This window comes from Leptonychotes weddellii, chromosome 10 (assembly GCF_054177405.1).
Source record: "Leptonychotes weddellii isolate Sample4059 chromosome 10, ASM5417740v2, whole genome shotgun sequence".
NCBI lineage: Eukaryota > Metazoa > Chordata > Mammalia > Carnivora > Phocidae > Leptonychotes > Leptonychotes weddellii.
In genome coordinates this window covers 99,714,156-99,738,955 of record NC_138378.1, presented here as the reverse complement: position 1 = coordinate 99,738,955, position 24,800 = coordinate 99,714,156, and the positions used below count along the sequence as shown (strand labels likewise).

General features: G+C 35.9%; 1 protein-coding gene and 1 long non-coding RNA gene across 2 annotated transcripts in view; both read left to right on the top strand.

Annotated features, from left to right (window-relative positions):
• The window catches only part of BIRC6 (baculoviral IAP repeat containing 6), a 218,977-nt gene that overhangs the window by 177,524 nt on the left and 16,653 nt on the right, over window positions 1–24,800 (top strand). The window contains exons 63-67 of the mRNA XM_081797299.1: window positions 1,897–2,107; window positions 14,376–14,521; window positions 15,172–15,282; window positions 21,665–21,882; window positions 23,503–23,664. Coding sequence (XP_081653425.1) covers window positions 1,897–2,107; window positions 14,376–14,521; window positions 15,172–15,282; window positions 21,665–21,882; window positions 23,503–23,664 — 848 coding nt within the window. The remainder of the gene's footprint in view (window positions 1–1,896; window positions 2,108–14,375; window positions 14,522–15,171; window positions 15,283–21,664; window positions 21,883–23,502; window positions 23,665–24,800) is intronic.
• LOC145715959 (uncharacterized) lies at window positions 23,672–24,602 on the top strand. The gene is made up of 2 exons (XR_014138283.1): window positions 23,672–24,191; window positions 24,411–24,602. It is a non-coding gene; the product is annotated as an uncharacterized LOC145715959 (long non-coding RNA).

Sequence of the window (24,800 nt, the reverse complement as noted above, 5' to 3'; positions counted from 1 at the left end):
AGTAAGTGGGAATATTAGGTCATGGGTTGGAAAAGAGGCCTTAAACATAACCAAGTATGTATGAAAATTTTATATATGATTAAGATGGAGGGTAAAATTTCAAATACAGCAAAATTGAGCAGTCATACTTTCCTACCGCTGTCCTCTGTATCACTGTTGGAAGGTGTGAAATGAACCCCTACTCCTCCATTACGTTAAACAGCCTTTCCTGTTTGTCAGACTATCACAACTAATTTTAGTAAGTTTTAATCAGTTGCCACATAGAGTTCAAGAATGCTGTGCCTCATCCCCCCATACTCTAATCCCAGCATAGGTCTGTGGGCAGTGAAGCAGTTCCTGCCTCCAGTAGGTATTCCCCCAGTTCTCCTTCCCCTTTTCAATCTTTTGTGTAGCAGTCGGAGTACCTATTAGCATCTGAAAAAAATTTTTACTCATTTGTCCTTCTCTTTTCTTCACTGCTGTATTCTCATCCTGTCCAGTAGCATGTTTTCAGTAAATATTTATGGAATAACTTTATTCAATAACTGGTATTAGAAAAAAGTCGTTAGGGGCACCTGGCTTGCTCAGTCGATAGAGCATGTGATTCTTGATCTCAGAGACATGAGTTCAAACCCCATGCTGGGCTTAGAGCTAAAACAAAAGAAAGAAAAAAGTTGTTAGCTGTTTATCTTACATGATTCACAAAAGCAAATTTCAGTTGTAAAAAACCCACAAAACCTTGAACAAAACAACTTATAGAAGCCTTAGAAGTAGTATATGTTCTTAAAGTAGGGAGTTCATTCTCAGATGCATGTAGTTTTAAGAAAACATTTCATTTGAACTAATAATTAAGTTAGTATAATTAACTTTTTTCTAGCAAGTTGATCTATTGAATTATATACCTTTGATAAACGGGTGATCATATTTTATTTTACCTAAGCTACCATGGTTCTGTCATTTCATTTTAATTTTGAAAATAAAATTCCACTTCATTACTCATGAATTTTCCCTGTAAGTTATGTGGGCTATTTAGTCATTTTTATGTGTAAAATAACTAGTTAATTAAGTTTCTTCCTCTCCCCAACTATTTGCCTTATTCATTTTTGTCCCCTTGAAGTGCCTATTATACATTGAACAGTGGTGCTTCATAAACATCTGCATTAATTTATTTACCAAGTAATCAGTTAATCTTTTTTTTTTAAGATTTTTTTATTTTTATTTTTTTTATTCATTCGACAGAGGAGAGACACAGCGAGAGAGGGAACACAATCAGGGGGAGTGGGAGAGGGAGTAGCAGGCCTCCTACGGAGCAAGGAGCCCGACGCGGGGCTCGATCCCAGGACCCTGGGATCATGACCTGAGCCGAAGGCAGACGCTTAACGACTGAGCCACCCAGGCAACCCCAGTAATCAGTTAATCTTAAGATCTGAGTAGAGGGGTGCCTGGGTGGCTCAGTCATTTGAGCATCTGACTCTTGGTTTCAGCTGGGGACATGATCTCTGGGATTGAGACCCGCGTCGGGCTCTCACTCAGTGGGGAGTTTGCTTGAGGATTCTCTCCCTCTCTCCCTGCTCACTCACTCATTCTCTCTTTTTCTCTCAAATAAATAAATCTTAAAAAAAGATCTGAGTAGAAACAGGGCACCTGGGTGGCTCACTCAGTTAAGTGTCTGACTTGATTTCAGGTCAGGTCATGATCTCAGGGTCGTGAGATCGAGCCGCATGTCAAGCTCCACATTCAGTGGGGCGTCTGTTTGAGATTTTCCCTCTGCCCCTTCCCCCTGCTCGCACGTGCACGCTCTCTCTCTCTCAAAATAAAATAAATCTTTAATAGAAAAAGATCTGAGTAGAAGTTACGTAGTTGTGGACTGACTTTTATATTGCACATGTTCTCATTTTATGCTTTCCCTTCTTACAGTTCTTGACATGGCGAGACATGTGCCACTCTATCGAGCTCTGCTGGAATTGCTCCGGGCCATTGCTTCCTGTACATCCATGGTGCCCCTACTGTTGCCTCTTTCTACAGAGAATGGTGAAGAGGAAGAAGAACAGTCAGAATGTCAAACTTCTGTTGGTACATTATTAGCCAAAATGAAGACCTGTGTTGATACTTACACCAACCGTTTAAGGTAGTATACTTGGTTCATTTCTCTTCATTGTGCATCTAACTGTCTTTTTTAAATAGCTTTGTGGGTTTTTTAAATGACATATGTTAATTAAACACACATGCATACAAGCAAGACCTAAAACTACAAAGAAAAAGTATCCACCATATCCTACACTCAGAAACATTTATTCACATTAACTTACCAGACTTCTCCTTGTGTAGTCTTACAGCTATAGATATGGAGTTTATCTTAAATTCTGTCCAGTTGTACCTGTTAAACAGATGGATGCTAGTTTTAGTCAGTATTGGGTCCAAAGACACCTTTTAGTGCTAGTAAATACATATTGGCAGATATTGTTCTTAATACTTCCAATTACTCATTGTATGTAGATGCTCTTAGTGGACCATTTGGGTTATTTTCAGTTTATAACCTCATTCATGCATCTTCTGAGACTTATAGAAATCACACAGTAGATTCATAGAAATAGAATTGTTGGGTTTATGGATTACTTCTGTTTTATTGTGATACACGCTATTACATATGCTGTAATCCTTTTTAGAAATGAAAGGATTCAATATTTATTTATTGTAGTTATAACAAAGTATTTATCTTCTTGATAAATTTAAGTGTTTAATTAGTTTTTGGCTTAGGTTTATACCTCATTAGATCCAGATGTTAACAAACACTCTTTAAGAAACGTAGTAAACCTTTTTCTTTCTCTTAGCAGAATCTGTTCAGTGGTTGTCTGTTTTATGTAAATTCTGATTTTTAAGGCATTTATACTGCCAGTGGAAATTTATTCTTTCATCAGTGGTCTTTTGAGTCAATTAATGTTCTTTACCATCTTTACAATATATTTTTTCTACCTATTCTCACTTATTTTTTTAAGATACTAAAATTTAAGAAACAGTATACATCAAATGATGGCAGAGAATTGGTCACTGAATAATTTTTTTCAGGGAGGCATCTGCTGCGATAATCCTGACTCTCTTAGTTTATTGCTCACTATCACTAAAAAAGCCGGTGGCTCACTGCCAGGCAGTTAAGAATTATAAATTGGATAAGAGATTAAAGAAGAGCCAGTTGGTAGAAACATAAAAAGCTGTAGGTTCACACTACTCTTTTACCAGGGAAGGAAAATGTAAAGGTATTTAATTTTTGATGGTTAGATTGTTTATGTTGTAGAGAAGAGAACATTATGTATGGTCCCATCCTTCATTGTGGCAAAAATCTAACTGGTAATATAGGCAGCCGGCGTACCTAATAATAGTGTCCTATCAAAATTGAACTGAAGGTCTAATTTTCTAATTGAGCTAATGTCTCATTGAGGAACGTCTAATTGAACATCCCATCTCTACCCTGGCCATCTCTGTTCCTTATTGTACAATAAACATATAGTTCTTGACAAAGCAATTAATATAAAATATACAGTGCTTTGAAATTCCCTTGTATATTTTTAGGGGAATCTTGCCCTGTGTTTCTGTACCTCATCTTTCTGTGTTTTGAGGTGTATTGTACTAGTTGCAATATAACAAAATTGAAAATTTTTGAAACCTTGAGTGTTTTTTCCCAGGAGTAATTTTATTTCTTAGATAAAAAATTGTGTGAAGATTTGGAATGTAGTCGTAATTACCACTTTTATTAAAAATAATATCACAAATTTATGGTGGTATAAATGTGAAAATAAGACCATTAAAATGAGAACTGTTTATATTACATATTTCCTTAAGCTATAATTTCTATTGGATCCTCCAAAAATGGAGTTATAGTGTGTTGAATTCTAAGGTAATTATGGAGGATGCTTATTGCAGCATATGGAATTTGTATACTTAAAGCACCTTTTTTTGTTGCTTTTCTTAAGTTAATATATTTCCTGTTTCTATAACATACATAGTATAATTTTTTAAAAGTAAATTTGAGGGGCGCCTGGGTGGCTCAGTCGTTAAGCATCTGCCTTTGGCTCAGGTCATGATCCCTGGGTCCTGGGATCGAGCCCTGCATCGGGCTCCCTGCTTGGCGGGAAGCCTGCTTCTCCCTCTCCCACTCCCCCTGCTTGTGTTCCTGCTCTCACCTCTCTGTCAAATAAATAAATAAAATCTTTTAAAAAAATAAAATAAAAGTAAGCTTGACTTATGTATAAAATATGTTGATGATTCACTATAAAAATATAATTTCAGTTAGAGGATAACTGAATTTCATTTTGGAGCTTTTTGTTTTTCTACTTTTTCTACTGGAAAAAAATTATTCTTCAAATTCTTTCCTTCTTCAATAAGAAAAATGGCACTTCACACCTCTAAATTCTGTACCAATGAAACATACATGTAAAGATCATGATGACTGTTCAGAGTTCATTTTATTTATATTATTTTATCTTGATGAGTGACTCTGTACAGTAACTGTTTTTAATAACTGTTGTAGTGATGAAGAAACAATGCTAGTGAGTTTTACATTAGGATTTGATGAATATTCTCCTTAGTTAGGGTTGTTCATGATACCTATTATATTTTACAGCATCTGTTAGAAAAAAACCAGCAGGGGCGCCTGGGTGGCTCAGTCGTTAAGCGTCTGCCTTCGGCTCAGGTCATGATCACAGGGTCCTGGGATCGGGTCCCGCAGCAGGCTCTCTGCTCAGCAGGAAGCCTGCTTCTCCCACTCCCACTCCCCCTGCTTGTGCTCCCTCTCTTGCTGTCTCTCTCTCTGTCAAATAAATAAATAAAATCTTTAAAAAAAAGAAAAGAAAAATACCAGGAAGACATACATGTTATAATATCCCTACTTGCCTTTTCAGGTTTGGTACATTGAGAATTCATTTTCTACTTCACACAGAGAGGGGATAAAATCTATTCTCTTCCAACCTGTCAGGACTTAAGATGTATTTCTTTTCATATTTTCATTATAATAGAACTCTAATAAAGTGAGCAACATAGTCCAGTTTCCTTATAGATTTTATACCCACAGAAATCAACTAAGCTCAATTTTAACACCGTTTGAAAGTATAAAACTTCCTATCCCCCCACCTGCCTATCCCAGCCCAACGTATTTTTTTAAAAAAACCCAGGATACTCTTGAGAAGATAATGGTCAAGGCAAATATGTTTTGTTCATTGATCACTTTTAGGATCTGTTCTGTTGCATTATCAGGGTTTGGAGATGTGGCTTTAAAGATAACACATAGGTGTATCTCAGCTCAGAAAATTTTTACATTATTTTTGTCTCTGCTCTCAGTAAGAAATGTAAGGGTGAATAAAGTACCTCTTTTTAGTATAGTTTTTTTTTTTTTAAGTAAAGTAAGAGCAAGTACTTATTTACTAATTATGTTTTTATACTTTATTGCCTCTCTTTTTTTCCTCTTGTTAACTTCTCATTTGTTACTTTTTTTTAAAGCAAGCATACACAAAGGGCATGCAATTTTTTTCCCTTCAAATGAAATTTTTTCAATATGTTTAATCATTTCATTATCTTAAATAAAAAATAGATTTGCTGTGTACTCTGCAAAAAAGGTCTCTAGATTATGATTGTGGTTACATATAATGATTTTCATTGAAATTATTTCTTCTGTGTATATTACATTTTTTATCTTCCTTTTATGGATGAGAGAAATGAGAGTGTTTTGTCCCAGTACTGAAAAGAAGTTTACTCTCAAGCTGGGAATAACCTGATTGAGATTATTCTTTCCCAACTGATTTTGATTTCAAAATTTGAAGAGTGAAGGAGATTATATGAGTGAGCTGACTCTCTCCCAACCATGCTGGAAACCTTCTTATAAGAGGAAACAGAAAGATACTCTTAAGAAACTGAAAAGGCAGATCATTTACCTGGCTATTACCTAATTTGTATGTTAGAAATTTGTGATTATATTTAGATAGGGGAGAGCTGGCCTGGTCACAAGAGCATGCCTGATTTAAACATTTAACAGATGTTTATTGAACGTTCATGGGAGCATAGCAAGAAAATTGGGTCCTTTTTCTAAGGGACTGACAGATAAATGGGGTTAACAATAACTTGACAATTTTAATTACACAGTCCATGGCATATTAGAAGTGTAAGACATTACTGAAGAATCAAACCTGATTTGGAGACCTATGGAATAAGTAGGAAGTAGCTATATGAAGTGAGGCAGTGGGCTGGTATACCAAACTGAGAATAAGTATCACATATTCAGGGAAACCTAAAGAAATTTTGTATGACTGGATATAGTATATGGGTGGGAGATGAGGCTAGAGAGGAAGGCAGGAGCTCAAAGGTGAAAAGGGGTGTATTTACAGTTACTTGCTCTTAAGTGTGGTGATGAGCTACTGAAAGGATTTCAGAGATCTAATCCGATTTTCATTACCCAACTTTCTATATATCCGAAGGCTTGAACAAGAATGACTGCTTATAGGAAGAACTAGAGTTGTTGCCACGGTAGCACACCACCATGGGAATGCCTTTGATGCCTAGTAGTTCTGTCATTCCTGAGTTTTTGCTATTGTGTGTATGAGATATAATTATAGATGCATGTATGTATCAATGCAAACACATGTATCTGAAAAGTAGCTTCTGAATTTTAATTTTTGAAATAATAGACTCTAGAACCTGTCTCACATTTCCTTCAATTATAATTATACCTTAACAAAATGATGACCTCTTATGGATGAGGCTAGTTTGATGACTGGTGTAGGACTCTGATGGGGTTGATATTTGCTGGAAACCAGAACACTACTTAGGGAGTGAATGTAGTACTTCTCATTTATTATATTCCTCTTTTCTGGCTTAAAGTTGACCATTGCTTAGGTATTTGTTAAATATTTACTGTACAAATTACATTGAGAGCCTCCTAGAGATGATTACTATTTTAAGTCTTTTATTCATGATTCTTTATTTTTACTATCCACCACCTTTTCTAACCATTCCTTTCAAGATTCACAATGTATAACTGCATAGAGCTAATTTGAATCTAATGGGTAACATAGATGAACTGATTAATATTGCTGTGGACTCATTATTAGTAAGCATTTAGATGAAGATAAATCAGGAATAACATTCCTTTTAGAAGCACAAAAGAACAGGCAAAAGTGTATCACTTCAGAATAGAGAATTTTATATTCAACGTTTTCCAACTTTTGTCTGAAATAGACAAGATTAAAGGTAATTAGCCATCAGGATTTTTTCAGGAATCAATTTTTTAAAATATGGATGACATGTTTTATACATTAGTTATATATCAGTTTGAAAGCAACTGTGCCTATGAGGTTAAATGTAATTTTCTACTTAGGCCATTTTCTTCCATGATCTATCACTTAAAACCTAAACAGTATTGGAGCATTTCAGGATGCTTTCTTCAGGAAATTTTCTACTTTCTTGTTCATTTGAAATTTTTTATAATAGTTTAAACAAAAATGGGGAAATGGTTAATTAAACTATAAATATTGGTTCTATTTAACTTGCTTCAATAATATAGTTTATTACTTTATTTCAGAGACATTGTTCAAAAGCCACCTTAGTAATCACTTAAGTAGAAAGAGCAGTGGACTTCCAAAATGATAAAAAACTGCATTTCCTTTGCTTGTCCATGGCCATCCTAGGCACCTGTAAAGAACAAAGAATTGAATATTTATGCACACAGGACTTACACTCTAAGTGGAATTAACTCCCTTGGTGATGGTTACAAAGTTTCCTAACCATAAAGCTCCCTCTTTCCCTTGCCCTCAGTGTACCAGTATTAACCTTTTCTTTCTTGCCTAATGCAGAAAAAATTTACTGGCTTCTTGTTTCTTTTACCCACAAAGTCTTAATTTCTGGCTTTTTTCTTCAGTTTTATACTTTAATGATTTTTGTGTCTAATACTTTTTAATTTTAGGCCTACAGGCAGTGGAAAGAGATAATTCCGCAGGGACCAAAAGAGAGACCTAGAGAGATGGTGACAAAGCGCATTGAGAACGAGAGAGGGTATCAAATAGAATACAAAGAGGCATACAAGGTGTCAGCAGAGTTACCCACAGGCCAGAGAGAGCCTGTGATTAGATGGTCATTGATGCATAAGTCCAGAGTTACTGCCACTTAATTTTGTACCAATTACAAGGGGTCAAAATCTGGCGAAAATGAATTTTCATAACTGTCAGATCGATGACTTAGGCAGGCAGAACACCAGAGTATTTCTTGCGTTCCTTTGTTTTGCCAGTTTGAAATAATTTTGATTAGTATAGTATTTGTGTTTTGGCCTCTGTGCTTTTATTGATTTCCTTTCTTTTTTCTTGAGAATTATAAAAACTGATTTAAATTGTGGGGTAAGTTATAAATATATAGTAACATAGAGTTATATAAAAAATATACAGAAGTAATATTATAACCTTAACTTCTATGTAGTACATACAGTTTCAAAAGTTCTTATATATTATTAGTTTTCCCTGATCAATGCTGTAGGCAAGAAAATATTTATTATTGTCGTTTGACAGAGAATGAAACTACTGCTTAAGACTTTAACATTAAAAACTTACCAATAGGTTATAAATCTGGCATATAGCTCCCCAGTCTCCTGATGCCTATGATCTTCATGATTAAAAACAAAAATTTTTATGAAGAAAGACCAGTCAATTGACCGTTACTCCAGATACACCATTGCTACCTCTGATCAGAATAGTTCATTAATCACTTAGGCTTAATGTGTGTAGAATGGCTAGACTTGAGGCTTAACTGGTTCTTGAAAAACACGTTGATCAAATGCCAAAATACAACTTATTCTATTAAGTGATTAACAAAAAAACTCATAAAAAATTATAAATTGACTTTATACTTCTATCTCCGAAGCATCATATAACAATATGAAATGATTATTCTTTATCGGATTACATTATATGAGCTTTATGTTTCAGGACAGTGTCCACTGTCTTTATCTCAAACAGTACTTCAAGCACGCTGAATTGTTGTGGAATTTGAAGTGTCTTGCTGAGTAAGATTTAGTTTGTAATGAATCCTTCTGGGCACATCACAATAAGTAACCTGTCCCATATTATCTATAGGTGTTAGAGCTGTAAGGGGACGCTATGGGGTTCAGGTAGCTCGGATCCTTCTTTTTTATAAATAAGGAAAACAAGGTCCATAAATACTGTGATTTGTTCTAGGTCCTCTGATGCTTGCATTCTATTTGATACCCTCTCTCGTTCTCGATGCGCTTTGTCACCATCTCATATTTCATTAAGTATGCATAGCATTTGAGTTGTGCCTAAGCAGTAATTACTACATTACTGAAGTAAACCTCAGCCTCACTGTTTTTTGGTCTCTCTAGTACATGAGCAGGAAGCAACTTTACATAATTATCACTTACTTGAAGAGTGGGTCAGCTTTACCCATTTGATGTTTTGCTTGCTCAAAAGAATTAATAAAAAGCACTCCTGAAAATTTCTTGGTTATTGATGTGAAGATATGACCCCTTCAGCTTTTACATACCAGTCCTGGTGAAATTCAGTTTCGGCTGGCTATTCCAACCTGCGTTACATCAACACAAAGTTAGAGTATAGCCATAATAGTTTGGTTTCCCTTTTGAGTAAGTATGACACTTCATAGCTTCCTTGGAGCAGGAACAAAGGCAGTTATTTTATCTTTAATCTTCTATATGGACTTTTGCTGCTGGAGTCCAGTAGGCAAATAATCCTATGTAGTATACTTAGTATTTGATACTTCACCAAAAATTTGAAAGAGGGACTTGCTGTCAATCAAGAAATCTGAATTGCTAACAAGGATGCGACCCAAATACCTCTATGCTGAGTTTAAGGTGCTCTGGACATTGCACACCTCTTGAACAGCATGGAAGCAGCCATCCTCTATTGTCGGTTCCCTTAGCTATCTCAAAGCGTCTTCCTGGTGCAAAGAAGTTCATCATATTCAAAAGTAACTGAAATCTCTTGCAGAAATATCCACTTCCTTTTTATCTAACTAAGCACTAAGATTTAGTTGACCTCCTGCTAAAAAGGCGTATTTTCTATCAGACTCTCTTACTGTAACTGCTTTAAGCTAGTTCCTCTAGGGCTTCAGTCAGTTAATAAAGAATTTCAGTTCTAGCCTCCTAGTTTTGTTTCTGTTGGAAAAACATTTCCTAGTTTCTCCTCTTTTTTCCTCTACCCCTAATACCTACAGAATGAAAGAGGCCTGGTTTCATACCCAGGAATCATTTGTTGTAATCATACATATATATATATATATATTTTTTTTTTTTTTTAAGTTTCTTTTTTTGATGACCTTGAACAGGTTTAGTCGTTCATCAGCCTTTTACTCGGTGATGGAGACAGCAGTGCCAACATTTATTTTACTGTCTTTTATTTGCCTCAGTTGGATTGTATCTAGGTGAACCATATTATTTGTGGCTACTCCATTCCACAGTAGCACACAGTACCTTCATTTTGTCCTGTGATGTTTAGTCTGACCTAAAAATTATATTTTTATCTAATCTAGAAATCAAGACTTATTTTTAAAGGCTTCTCATACCTCTGTTTTGAATATTTCCTTCTCTTATAGTGCTCATTTATGCTTCCCAAGACAAGGAAGATTTTATTTTCAATTTTAAATCAAACTGAAAACTAAAACTGGTACTTCCATTTGGAAAGAATTTAAATAAAAACAAAAGGGAATCAATTAAAAACTAAGCTTTAAACTAACAGTGGAAAGCATTCATCTTAAAGAGGTCTTTGCTCCATTTACTGGTGCATTTCAAGAATTATTTTCATGTTTTCTGGAGATAATTAGAAGCAGATAGTTCTCCACAGTAATATTTTTAAAAATCTTTCTGCTTACTTTTAATCTTAATTTGTTTTGGACTTTAATCCCTGGCAAAGTGGGGTATTACATGATGCATTGGTTTACAGAAAAATGTAGAAGTTTCATTTGCTTATAGTTTTAGACTCTTCCTCTGAGATGGTAATTCTTAATAGTTCTGGAATCTGGACATTTCAGCATGTTGTCTGCAGACTACTTCTTCAACATGGCTCTGCTTTTTAAATGTTTATTTCAATTGTGTGATAGTTTTGACTTCAGAATTAGGAGTGCAGGGAATGGAGGTGATCTTTCCTAATGTTCCACCAAGAAAATAGCTGTATTAAGCTGTCTTCAGTTTACAAATTATAAAAGAACATAATTCTGGTATTTTGCATTTAGTCTTAACAAAAATCCAACTTATTTTGGGTGATAGTGTTAGCAGAGGCAGGTCACTATAACTGAATGTTGAGTTATGGTTTTTTTCTTTTCTTTTGTTTTTACAAGAAAGATTTACCCATTTTGCTCACATCCTAGTTCAGATTATGTCACAGAGCCAAAATTTGCTTAATTTATTAGCCTTTTAGGTGGAATTCACAGCATAGTGGAAAATGTTTGCAGATAATTCTGTGCAATAGTAGAAACTTCAGTTGATTCCTCGTATTTCTTCAGGGCAGTGATCACAACCAGATTCAACGTATGCACAAAGCAGCGGATACCATGGTAGCGGCCGTCGCTGATTGCTTTTACCATGTTGGATCCATTGTCAGTCTCAAAGACCTACTTCCAGCTAGGTGCCTTGAACTCAAATAGCTTTTCCCACAGACTTCAGGATGTGAGCTAAGGTATGGCCTTTTTTCATGAGCTGGGCCTACATATGGGTTGACAGTAACCTGCAACTTTTACAGAAAAGAGACTACTGGCTGTAGTTTAATATTAGACAATGACTAGTTGTAGTCATCGGTAGGCAGGGAGTATGTGTTCTTCATATATTTGAAGTACTCTTGCCTTTTGGGCATTCTCCCTTTTTCTCCTGTATGTTTTCGTCAAGAAGATGATTCACGTAAAAATTTCTCATTTGAGCCTGGTGTAAAGGTCTAAAATATATCTGTTTTATGAGTTACTATTATCTTTAAAATGAGATATATAAGATCATTTTTTTCACACATTTGATATAAAAAATAACATTTTTTAAACTTGTAGATTTTTGTACTTTTTTAACATTTTTTTAAATTGGTGGTCAAAAAAATTTATAAAATTTACCATCCTGACTATTTGAACTATTTTAATAACAGGAATGTCTCCTACTAATCATCTTTTAAGAACTGGAATTAGGAAATTGGTATTCATGTATAGGGCTTGAAATTTAGAATGAGTACTTTTTCCAAGGGTAACTTGCTCTAAATTGCATTGATGCAGTTTACTGTCCATGCCAGACATTCTTATTTGTTCAAGGAGAAAGTACCCTAATTCTGGAAAAATGAGCTTCACTTCCATATCTTTCTTCTCTGCTTGGCAAGATGTGTTTCTTAAGTGAAATCTTTATTGAGCGTATAATGGATCAACTGATGACAGGTTTTAGGAAACCATCTTTTATTTTATTATGGCTATAACCATAACTCTTCTGGTTTTTCAAACTACTTACTGTTGTTTTCCTATTATGGTCAGTGGCCCTATTACTTAAGAATTTTTTAAGCCCTGGTATTAGAGGAAGAATCATTTACAATTGGCAGGGAGAGAGAGTACTTATAAATACAAAAGGAGTACTGTCAAGCAGTTTATGTACTTTTCTTGGCCCTCATTGTTTGTCACTGATTGTGAATAGCTGTTGGTAAATGCAGAAATTAAGAATCTGTTGGAGCTTATCTACCAGAATTATATCTTTAAGAAAATCTCAACTTTATAGCTATAAAAGACCCAATATCTTGTTTGATTCTAGCACTTAAAATGCCGCTATTTCAATCTTAAAATATTCATTCACTATATTCTCCTTACATATACATGCAAACGTATATGTTCATATACACGTGTACACATGCAGGAGTTGATGACTGAAATGATGTTCAATATAACATCTACCAAATGGTCCTGAGTGACAAAGGAAAGTTGACCGTGTGTTCTCTGTGACTTCTTCTACCTCAGGGAAGATAAGAAGAGCATAGGAGAAAAGGCAATAACCCAGTGACACATTAAGTCATCTTGCCAGGTTAAGCAATATATACCTTATAGTTAAAAATGTCTGTGGATACTCGTTTTTTCACACACTATGGGAATCAATTCAAAACACATGCATAATACTATGTATGTTTACCCTTGCTACCCACCTGAGTAGCACTTCTTAATTTACCTCTTATTATCTCCCTAAAGTTAAGCACTGCATTGCTTCTGAGTAGATTTTTGTCTTTGTGATAAGGAACAGTTCATTTATACATAAATAACCATATCATTTTGTTAAGGACTCTTCTACCTCTTGTCAGTCTTTGTATAGTTCTCTAAGGCTCCATGCCCACTTTGTGAAATACTGTTTTAATAAAATTGCCAAGTCGTTTTGTTGGTAGGTATACAACTAGAAAAATAAGTGATACGTAGTCTAGATCGTACCTTAGCATGAATATTTTAAACAACTTTATTTATATGTGATTTCAGTTCGTATTATCTATTTAATGTATTAACAAAGATGTAAATTTTAGTATATAAGATGTAAATTTTTAGTATCTAAGCAATAGTGTAATGATTATTATGTAAATAATATATGCTGAGAGTTGAAATAGAAAAAAGGATATTGATATTCACTTGTTATTTTCAGTGACTGTTATGATAAAATTCTGTATTCATCTAGAAAATTTAAAGAAACATTTTGATGCCTTATAGACTGAGACATTGTTGTGGTACATCCTATTATGATGTAAAATTTGATACAAGGTTGGGTACCTTTTAGACCCCGAATAGGTAATGCCCCTAAAACTTAGTGTTTAAATACAGTTTCGATGTATAAGAGCACATTATATTAAGATACCTAGCAGTGAACTTGTGTTTAACTCTGGAATATTTCTTTTATTTTTCCCCTTGGGAATTAATACATTTACTGTGAGTGAAATACAAATACTATTAAGGTGAAAAACTACATATGGTCCTTTGATTCCCAAGTCTTAGAAGACAGAGGATAGACTTCTGTTACTTTTAGATAATAGAAGTGACTTCTCTACTTCTAGGTATTTATAATTAGTGTAAGTGTGTTTTTAAAAGTGTGAATCCAAGGACGTATCAGGTATCTGGGTCTTCTTACAGTATGGTGTTTCTACAATGTTTGTTTGTTTGTTTGTTTATTGCATTTGAAGGAAAAACCTACCCAAAACTTTATTTATTATGCTAGGCATTATTGTATGACTTCAAAAGCAACAATGAATATAGTTTAAACTATTTCTGCTATATATCATATGTATGTCAAATGAAATGACACTATCCTTCTGCTTTTAACCACTTTTTTACTTACAGAGGTACTTATTTTTCAATTCTAAAATCTTCGTTTTCCTTGCATTTCTTTCCATATAAAAAAAAAAATTCAGATCTAAAAGGGAAAATGTTAAAACAGGAGTAAAACCAGATGCATCTGATCAAGAACCAGAAGGACTTACGCTGTTGGTACCAGACATCCAGAAGACTGCTGAGATCGTCCATGCAGCTACCACCAGTTTGCGGCAGGCCAATCAAGGTATAGCACTGCCACTTCTCTGCTGTTTTTCTTTGGATCTGGAGATGTTTCGTTTACTTCTGAAAACTCCCTTTCTTTTTCTTCTGTGTTAATGGTTTTCAAGCAAGTTCCTTTACCTAAAAATTTGTTGTCAGGTTTTCAAATTAATCATGAATAGCCTCTAATTTTAAAATATTTCTATTATGTATGATTAATCCTAGATTCGGTAGGCTAACAACATGCATCCTGATTTTCTCTTCTTGTTGGTAGTTGTGAAATTGAAAAATGCCATCATATTGGATAGGAAGGAATACATGAAGACAATGTGTGAGAATTTAGTTTAAATTGGTATTTTCATGTCTTAGCAATGGGAGATACAAATAATTCTGTATTATCTATTGTTTTGCTTCTGCTGTTTTGCCTGATTGGATAAAACTAATTAACATTTTAAGAATTTAAGCTTTAAAGTTGATAAGGGTCTTAGCCCTATAAGTTAGTTATGTTTATGAAATAGAAATCTTTTATTCTTAAATGGGTACAATAGGAAAATAATTGTGAAGAATTGGGTAACTTTTTGGAATTAAAACTTTGAACTCTTGAAGTTAATTGTTTTTGTTTTAATCTTTTAAAATGTATGCTTATGTTATTTATCTTGAAATATTAAATAACAGAAAAAAAACTAGGTGAATATTCAAAGAAGGTGGCTATGAAACCCAAACCTTTATCAGTGTTGAAATCACTTGAAGAAAAATATGTGGCTGTTATGAAGAAATTACAGTTTGGTAAGTTGAAGTTTTAATCTTCGTTTCTTGAGATCTCCTTTCACATTGTGTAATAGTGCTGCTGAGATGTGTTCTAGTAAATTAAAGATTTTAAAGGTTCCTCATACCATGAATCATTCATACCCTATGTATATGTGTGTGTGCACACAGTATGTAGAGAGTATAAATATGTATGCGCACACATGCAAAAATTTTTATCATTTTATCTCTGGATTTATATATTTTTAGTTATATTTGGGAATCATGATTCTTTAGAAACCTAGGGGGAAAAAAAACCCCAAATCAAATGTCTAACGAACAGGCAGAAAGGGCTTTCTTTCTTTAAGACCTCTCCATTTCTTTAAAAAAAAAAAAAAAAAAAGACCTCTCCATTTCTGTATATCCTGGCCTAAAGGAAGCTAAGGCCTGAGACTTTTAACGAAGTCTGTTACTGTTGCCATTTTAGAATTCCATGAGATTTGCCTTTGGAAAGTACAGTTAATGTAGAGTTCTCTTGTAGCCTTTCCTATTCCAAAACTCTTGACAAGTAAAGACTGAAGAATACAGCCTATCAGTCCCTCCCATAAGGTGCTAGCCTATAAATAAACACTAAAATTCCAAATTTTGGTGACCATTAGTAACTGTTATTGTCTGTGCCTCTTTTCCACCCTTGAGAACCAGCCAAAGGACTTGGACTATATGAAAAACAACACTAAAGCAAGAGTTGTCTACTGTCTGAAACTTGCGTTTCAAAGCTTTTTAGCTTTTGCTCTACCTTACCTCCCAGGTTTGCAATAAAAATCACATACAGTAATATATCTGAAAATGATAAAGCACTCAGACCGTTGAAAGGTCTTGTTCATCATTTTAAGATTGGAAGAATTGAGGGCGCCTGGGTGGCTCAGTTGGTTAAGCGACTGCCTTCGGCTCAGGTCATGATCCTGGAGTCCCAGGATCGAGTCCCGCATCGGGCTCCCTGCTCAGCAGGGAGTCTGCTTCTCCCTCTGACCCTAACCCCTCTCATGTGCTCTCTCTCATTCTCTCTCTCTCAAAATAAATAAATAAAATCTTTAAAAAAAAAAAAAAAAATTGGAAGAATTGAGGTGAAGTGTATATACTGTTATTCAGAAAGAATGTAACATTTTTGTCAATGGATCCATGTTTTTGGAAAATTGTGCCTGCCATTGATAGGTTGTGACCATTTTGTTTAATAAACACTTGAATTCAGGGGGCTCCTCAGTTGGTTAGGGGTCCAACTCTTGATTTCAGCTCAGGTCATGATCTCAGGGTCATGGGATTGATCCCCTCGCCAGTCTCCACACTCAGCAGGGAGTCTGCTTGAGATTCTCTCCCTCTCCCCCCACCTCCACGTAATTGTACGTGTGCTCTTGCTCTCTAATAATAAATAAACCTTTAAAAAATAATAAAAACAAACACTTGAATTCAGGAAAATATAATAACTACAAATGATTATGAAAGTAACAGAAATATTGCTATAATTTTAAAGTTGCAAGACACCAAGAAGAAATGCTATACAAATACAACATGAATCCTAGATACCCTCCAAGGGTTATCATACAAAGGAATATGAAAATTACTGGGGAAAGCCACACACATACAAGGATCAAGTATGATCCTTGTAGCCACATTCAATATCACAATTAGCAGGAAAAGGAGTCTCAGAGTTTAAATAGATAATTTTTTGAATCAAATGAAAGCCTTTGTGTAGTTACAATTTGATTAATGTATTTTGTTGCAAATCTTGTAAAATTAAATTCACTATATCATGTAGAATAAAACAGCTGAAGTAGACTGGAGATAGGTCAAGAGCTGTCAGTAGCATTGCATTAAAATGAAATACTTGAGGGGTGCCTGGGTGGCTTAGTTGGTTAAGCGTCTGCCTTCAGCTCAGGTCATGATCGGGGAGACCCTGGATCGAGTCCCGCATCGGGCTCCCTGCTTGGCAGGGAGTCTGCTTCTCCATCTGACCCTCCCCCCTCTCATCTGCTCTCTCTCTCTCATTCTCTCTCTCTCTCAAATAAATAAAATCTTTTTTTTTTTTTAAAGATTTTATTTTATTATTTATTTGAGAGAGAGGATGAGAGGAGAGAGAGAGCACATGAGAGGGGGAAGGGTCAGAGGGAGAAGCAGACTCCCTGCTGAGCAGGGAGCCCGATGCGGGACTCGATCCCAGGACTCCAGGATCATGACCTGAGCCGAAGGCAGTCGCTTAACCAACTGAGCCACCCAGGCGCCCAATAAATAAAATCTTTTAAAAAAAATGAAATGCTTGATATATACCTCCGCCCAGTTTGTCTGCACGAAGCAAGAATCAGATGTTAGATGGATCTCTTTAGCTTCACATTTCTATATACTTTTTCACTTTGTGACAGCCTGTTTTCTATGAACGCATTCCTCTTTTCCACTTCCCCCCACCTCAGAAACTTTTTCTGCTTCTTTATTGGTTATCTAATTACGTTTTTACTATGAATGAGATTTAGTCTGTGAGTTGCTCCAACTAGGTAACAATGCATATTTACCAAAACCTTTAATGTCCATTCCTGGAATGGAATTTTGAACCTCAGCTCAGTAGACAGTAACTTTGTTGGGAAACCCCTGAAAGCACGCTTAGCTTAAAAAATAAATCCTGAAAAATCTAAGACCTTTCTAGTATGACTCTAGTAGGTATGTCAGAAGAACATCATTTGGTTGCTTCCCACTTAGCCCCTTTAGACATAGCACTACTAATACTTGCTAAAACTATATAAAGAGGAAGAAAAAGTGGTCCATAGTCATTCAAGATTTTAAGTAGCATTTTATAAACCACATATGATTTGCTGTTATTGCTGAACTTTGGATTTACTGATCTTTAATCATTCACAGAGGCTTTGGATATAACTAGATTTAATCAGCTTTTTACGTTCTTTATTTTGAATTTTTATTCACAATTTTTGCTCTTCTTTTGGGTATATAATTTGCAAACTTTAATTTCCTCTTCAGTGGTTAGAGTTTTAGCCAGGAGTGGGAGGTATCAGGAATTAGGGTAGTGGAGAAAGAAGAGATGACTGTTCTAACCAAGAATTGGTTTCCTTCTACTTGGGAAAACATTCTTCCTGGTGGGCAAAAATTTATATAGATTGAGTTACTTTATATAACCTTACTATATCATTGAAAAGCTGGTTTTGGCTTTTTAGAAATCTTTTAAAAGTGATTATTTTTTCTCTTCCATTGTTACTATTACAGTTCATGAATCCTGTAAAGACACTGTAGGATATAACTATCATTTGTTTTCTGATACTGTACAATACCATTTTTATTTCTCTTAAAAATTTTCCTAAATAAATAAAATCTTTTTTTTGTTGTTTTGTTTTGTTTTTTAAGATATTTATTTGACAGAGAGAGACACAGCGAGAGAGGGAACACCAACAGGGGCAGAGGGAGAGGGGGAAGCAGGCTCCCAGCAGAGCAGGGAGCCCGATGCGGGGCTCGATCCCAGAACCCTGGGATCATGACCTGAGCCAAAGGCAGACGCTTAACAACTGAGCCCCCCAGGCGCCCCAAATAAAATCTTATAAAAGATTTTTATAATCTTTTATAAAGCCCCCCACTGCTCCCCCTGCTTGTGCGTTCTCTCTCTCTCTTTCTCTGACAAACATAAATAAATAAAATCTTTAAAAATAAATAAATAGGGGCGCGTGGGTGGCTCAGTCGTTAAGCGTCTCCCTTCGGCTCAGGTCATGATCCCAGGGTCCTGGGATCGAGCCCCGCATCGGGCTCCCTGCTCGGCGGGAGGCCTGCTTCTCCCTCTCCCTCTCCCCCCGCTTGTGTTCCCTCTCTCGCTGTATCTCTCTCTGTCAAATAAATGAATAAAATCTTTAAAAAAATAATAATAAATAAATAAATAAAACATTTATTATTTCACAGTTTCCTTGGGTCGGGAATTCAGGAATGGTTCAGCTCACTGGTTCTGGCTTAGGGTCTTTTACAAAGTTGCTGTCAGGATGTTGGCTGGAGCTTCAGTCATGTGAGATCTTGACTGGCTCTGGGGGCTGAGCTTTGGAGCTCACTCATGTGACTGTTGATAGGAGGCTTTAGCTCCTTGCCATGTGAGCCTCTCCATAGGACCTCTTGAGTGTCTTCACACATTGCATCTAGCTTCTCTGAGAGAGAGTGCCAACAGGAAGCCACACGGCCTTTTATGATTTACTTTTGGAGGTTGTATACCATTGCTTCTGCTTTATTCTTCAAGAAGTAAGTCACTAAATCTAGCCCATACTCAAGGAAAGGGGAATTAATTTTTACCTTTTGAAGAGGGTGTCACAGACTTTGTGAAAGTATATTTTTTTGGTAAGACTATTTAGCACACATGCACATGCAAGTAGGGGGAGGGGAAGAGGGGAAGGAAGAATATCAAGCTGACTCCAGGATGAGCGCAGGGCTTGATCTCACTGACCCAAGCTGAAACCAAGAGTCCAACGTTCAACTGACTGAGCCACCCAGGCGCCCCTAATTGAATATTGTAATAAAATTTTGGTATTAGTAGACCCTGGTCTCTTATATGCGTATGATAGAAAAGTTTTCCTCCAGGCATGGGAATGGGCTTGTGTGTTTCTGGTGGATTGCTGTTTACTCGAAGGAAATTTATCTCTGTATTATATGAAAGGCAGCAGAATTGGGCAGATGAAATAACTCCAGTTTACAAGTTTACTGACAGAAAGTAATTTTGCCGAGAACAGTACATTTGATCAGTAACAGTTATATGTACTATATAATAAACTAAGTTTTCAACATTTCTTCTTAAATTAGATTCTGCTCATACAGAGTTGATGATAGTTTCTACAAGAAATGCACCAAAAGTTTCTTTTTCTCTCTGAAAGATTTGTTAAATAAAGATGTGGCACTCCTGTTTTAAACATACGGAGTGCACAGACCTGTGACACTTTATAGGTCTTCCCTCTTTTTCTACATTATAAACTCCTTGAAGGCAGATTTAGTTTCCTATTTATCATTTAACCCAAACAACCTAGCCTAGAGCCTTGCACTTGGTAAGTTCTTGGTGAGATTTGGTGCACTAATGCTAATTATAATATAGCATTAAAGTTTTTCCATATATTTAGAATTGTATGAACACAAGATCAAAAATTACTGTTGCTTCTAATGACAGTATTTCCCCTAGTATGTGGTTTTGATTTAGTGTTACAATTTATAAAAATCTCTTTGTTGTAACCCCATTGGTTAGGGTGGAGTAATCTGAACTAGAGATAAAATTCAAATCCACTTTTTTCTTTCTTTTGTGTACAGAGTTTATAAGTAAAGAATAACTTTAAGTCTCTTTTTTTTTTTTTTAAGATTTTATTTATTTATTTGACAGAGAGATAGAGAGACAGCACAAGTAGGCGGAGTGGCAGGCAGAGGGAGAGGCAGAAGCAGGCTTCCCCCCGAGCAGGGAGCCCGATGTGGGGCTCGATCCCAGGACCCTGGGATCATGACCTGAGCCGAAGGCAGCCGCTTAGCCGACTGAGCCACCCAGGCGCCCCACTTTAAGTCTTTTCTAAATCTGCCTAAATAGATGGTTAAGAATTAGCCCATTAATTATATTTTCTCACAGTACTTAGAAGATTACCCTAATCATCTTTTATTCCATTAACTTAAATTCTAAAAGTAATGTAAGAGTAAACTTCACCCTGAGACTTTTGTTTTCAGATTCCAAAATCAGTGCAAATATAAAAAGACGTATTCTTGTCTTTAAAAATGAAAATCTGAATTGGCAAAAACATTACACCACTCATTTTAAGAATAAATTGTCTTCTGCTTTACATTGTTATAGCTGCTTGATACAGTCTTTCAGTTTGTCCACATTGTACATCAAAAAGCATTTCCTGGGGGTGCCTGGCTGGCTCAGTTGGTAGAGCACGCGGCTCTTGATCTCAGAGTTGTAAGTTCGAGCCCCATGTTGGGTGTGGAGATTAGTTAAAGATAAAATCTTTAAAAAAAAAATCATTTCATGCTTTTGCTTCCATTACGTAGTTCATCCATCTAGCAGTAGGTATGACATAAACATGTATAATTCCTGTTTTTTCAGTCCTCTGCACATTGTGGGGTTTTAAAATTTTTTTGCGTATAGTTGACACACAATGCTCCATTAGTTTCAGGCGTACAACAGCGATTCGTGATCTCTGTACCTTCTGCTGTGCTCACCACAGTGTAGCTGCCATCTGTCACCATACAGTGCTGTTCCAGTCTGGCTGACTGTGCTCTCTGCGCCAGGCTTCAGTCCCCTCCATTTGGGGTGGAAGAAGGGCTAGTGATTTCTTTGTGATTTTTGTCATTGTAACAACTGTCCTCCATTCTAGTTCTTTCTCTTTTTTTCAGTGTGGTTTTTTTTTTTTTCTTGTTCTTTTAGATACATTTGAGATGGTTTCTGAGGATGAAGATGGGAAATTGGGTTTTAAAGTAAATTACCACTACATGTCTCAGGTGAAAAATGCAAATGATGCAAATAGTGCTGCCCGCGCCCGCCGCCTTGCCCAGGAAGCCGTGACGCTGTCCACCTCACTGCCTCTTTCATCCTCTTCGAGTGTGTTCGTGCGCTGTGATGAGGAACGACTTGACATCATGAAGGTAGAAAAAACAACTATTTCTCTGTCTCTCTGGCTAATGTCATTATTTAAATACTCATACAGAGCACTAGAAATAGCATGAATTTTAATAAAATTCTTTTGACCATTTTGGACATTAGTGAAACGAGTCCTTTTGTTAATGTTAGAGTATGTGTATGAGACTGCTTTTCAAAATAACTAGAAGAAAATACCAAAATGCCTTCCTTGAGTCAAGGTTGTATGCAGCTGATATTTTTAAGAGCTTAGTATCAAAGGATTTAATGCTGGTCAATAGAAAAAAGTCGTTAAGATTTCTTCCTTGTCATCCAAGATGTTTCTCTTGTGTTTTATACTATCAGTCTTCAAAATTATTCTTTTTCTTTCCTTTTCTAGGAAATTCATGTATTTACAGAACCATAATATCTATGAATTAAGTAATGGTAGTACAGTAATAAATAACTGCACCTTTATGTTTTAACACTATGGTGGTCTGGCCTTAAGTTCTAAGCGATTGCTGCAGCAAGAAGATTATAAAGATTGGACACCCGGCAGGGACGGGAATGGTGGCACACCTTTCTTTACATTTGTTATTTTATTCTGGGTTACAGCTTCCTTATATGCACAGCTGTTAACTATTGACACATTGACTTGAAGACCTTTTTTGCTTGCTTGCTTTTTTATTTTGCTCTTTTGGGTAATTTTTTCAGTAGAAATCTCACAGACTTTGCCTATTTGACCACACTCTTACCTGTTCCTTGTTACACATAATAGCCAATTATAGAATGGTTGCGTTGGGAAGCATTATATCACTAAATTGACCGCATAAGTTCAGACCTGTGACTTTGTCTCTGCTAAACATTATGCTGGACCTAAATAAAAAAGTGCCAACACGGAGCTCCCAGCCATCTATCAGAGTTGTCACAGATTGAGACTCTAGTGCCACTTGCCTCCACACACAGCTATTCAGGACCAGAGGCTTTTCTGCTCATGCCTTGCACAGTTAGTATCTGTTGATCGACTTAAACAAAATTCATTAAATAACTCTGATACTCGCTGTTGGGTTCTTTGCTATTTTTTAGACTACCAGTTACCCTATGGGAAATACCTACTGTTCTCTCAAAACCTTTTTATCATAAGTTGTTACAGGAGAACTTTTGTTAACTACTTGTCTCATTATCCCAGAAAAAAATTTTTAAAACTAAGTTACTTCTCAAAATGTTAACTTACCTGAAGGTGTATTGCAGAAAATTACCCTCATACCTTTTGGATGTGATGATGAGTATACCTAAAATCTCAAATTGTTAAATACAATAGAAAATATCATGAAGGAAAGCTCTTAGAAAAATAGTAACAATATTAAAGGGTATTTGATGTTAAGGTAAGCTCTCCTGCTGCCAATAAGGCATCTTTCTTTTAATAGCCCATTTTCACCAAAACTAAATAACTTTAATCCTAATCTAAAACCATTTCTAGTCATGTTGTTATTTTTAACTTTTAATCTCATTTTTAACATGTTCTGGTAGAGATGTATGTAGGATTAAGAAGGTTATTCTTATTTCATGTTGGATTGTGTTTTTCTAAATCGCGAGTAGTGTCAAGGAAGAGTAACATGGACTTTTGTGTATTTGTACATGCATACTAGGTTCTGATAACTGGTCCAGCGGACACCCCTTATGCAAATGGCTGCTTTGAATTTGATGTATATTTTCCTCAAGATTATCCCAGTTCACCCCCTCTTGTGAATCTAGAGACAACTGGTGGTCATAGCGTGCGATTCAATCCAAACCTTTATAATGATGGCAAGGTAATGTAATTTCGGGCTTTTGTTTCTGATGCCAAAGTATTATAACCAAAGGTTCTTTGTAATTTAAGCAAAAATTTTCTTTTGGTTATCTTCTTTCCGAGAGTTCCCTGGCTTTCTTCATACTTCTCTTTCCTGTATGCAAAGATTAGCCTGAGGAATGAGAGAGAAGGAACCAAAAAGGGCAGAAACACAACAGTGTTGAGAAGCACTTAGAGTCTTAAGAAGTTACTGAGGGACTTACTCAACATATTCCTTGGCCAGTTGAGACTTTGTCCTGAGCCAAAGGTCTGTCTTCATCTCTCACCTTTCTTTACTTTCCGTATCTCCAATTCCAGTTACCTTTTCACAAGTGCCTCAGGATAGCAGAATGCCAAAAGCATGGTCCTGTCAACTCTGTATTTCTTTTTTGCATATCATCACTTTTTCTTGCTTTCATAGCTATCCATGTTTTCCATGATACATGTAATTGTGAATTTATGTTTGCCATTTAACTTATGTTAAAATGTTTTATATTTTTGGGCGCCTGGGTGGCTCAGTTGGTTAAGCGACTGCCTTCGGCTCGGGTCATGACCCCGGAGTCCTGGGATCGAGTCCCACATCGGGCTCCCTGCTTGGCAGGGAGTCTGCTTCTCCCTCTGCCCCTCCCCCCTCTCATGCTCTCTCTATCTCATTCTCTCTCTCAAATAAATAAAGTCTTTAAAAAAAAATAAAATAAAATAAAATGTTTTATATTTTTTAATAAATAGGAAGATGCATTCTGTCTGAAAAAGAAGTTGACTAAGAGGTATAAAAGCATTTCATATGACAGTAAACCTTTTAAAATTAGATTTAAAAGAACAATCATCACTTTTCAAAGTAATTTTGGATAGCTTGATGGAATTTCAACAGTGAATTCCATGCTGGAAGTATTTCATGTTTAAAAATTACTAGATGATCAGGGCGCCTGGGTGGCTCAGTTGGTTAAGCGACTGCCTTCGGCTCAGGTCATGATCCTGGAGTCCCGGGATCGAGTCCCGCATCGGGCTCCCTGCTCGGCGGGGAGTCTGCTTCTCCCTCTGACCCTCCTCCCTCTCATGCTCTCTGTATCTCATTCTCTCTGTCTCAAATAAATAAATAAAATCTTTAAAAAAAATAAA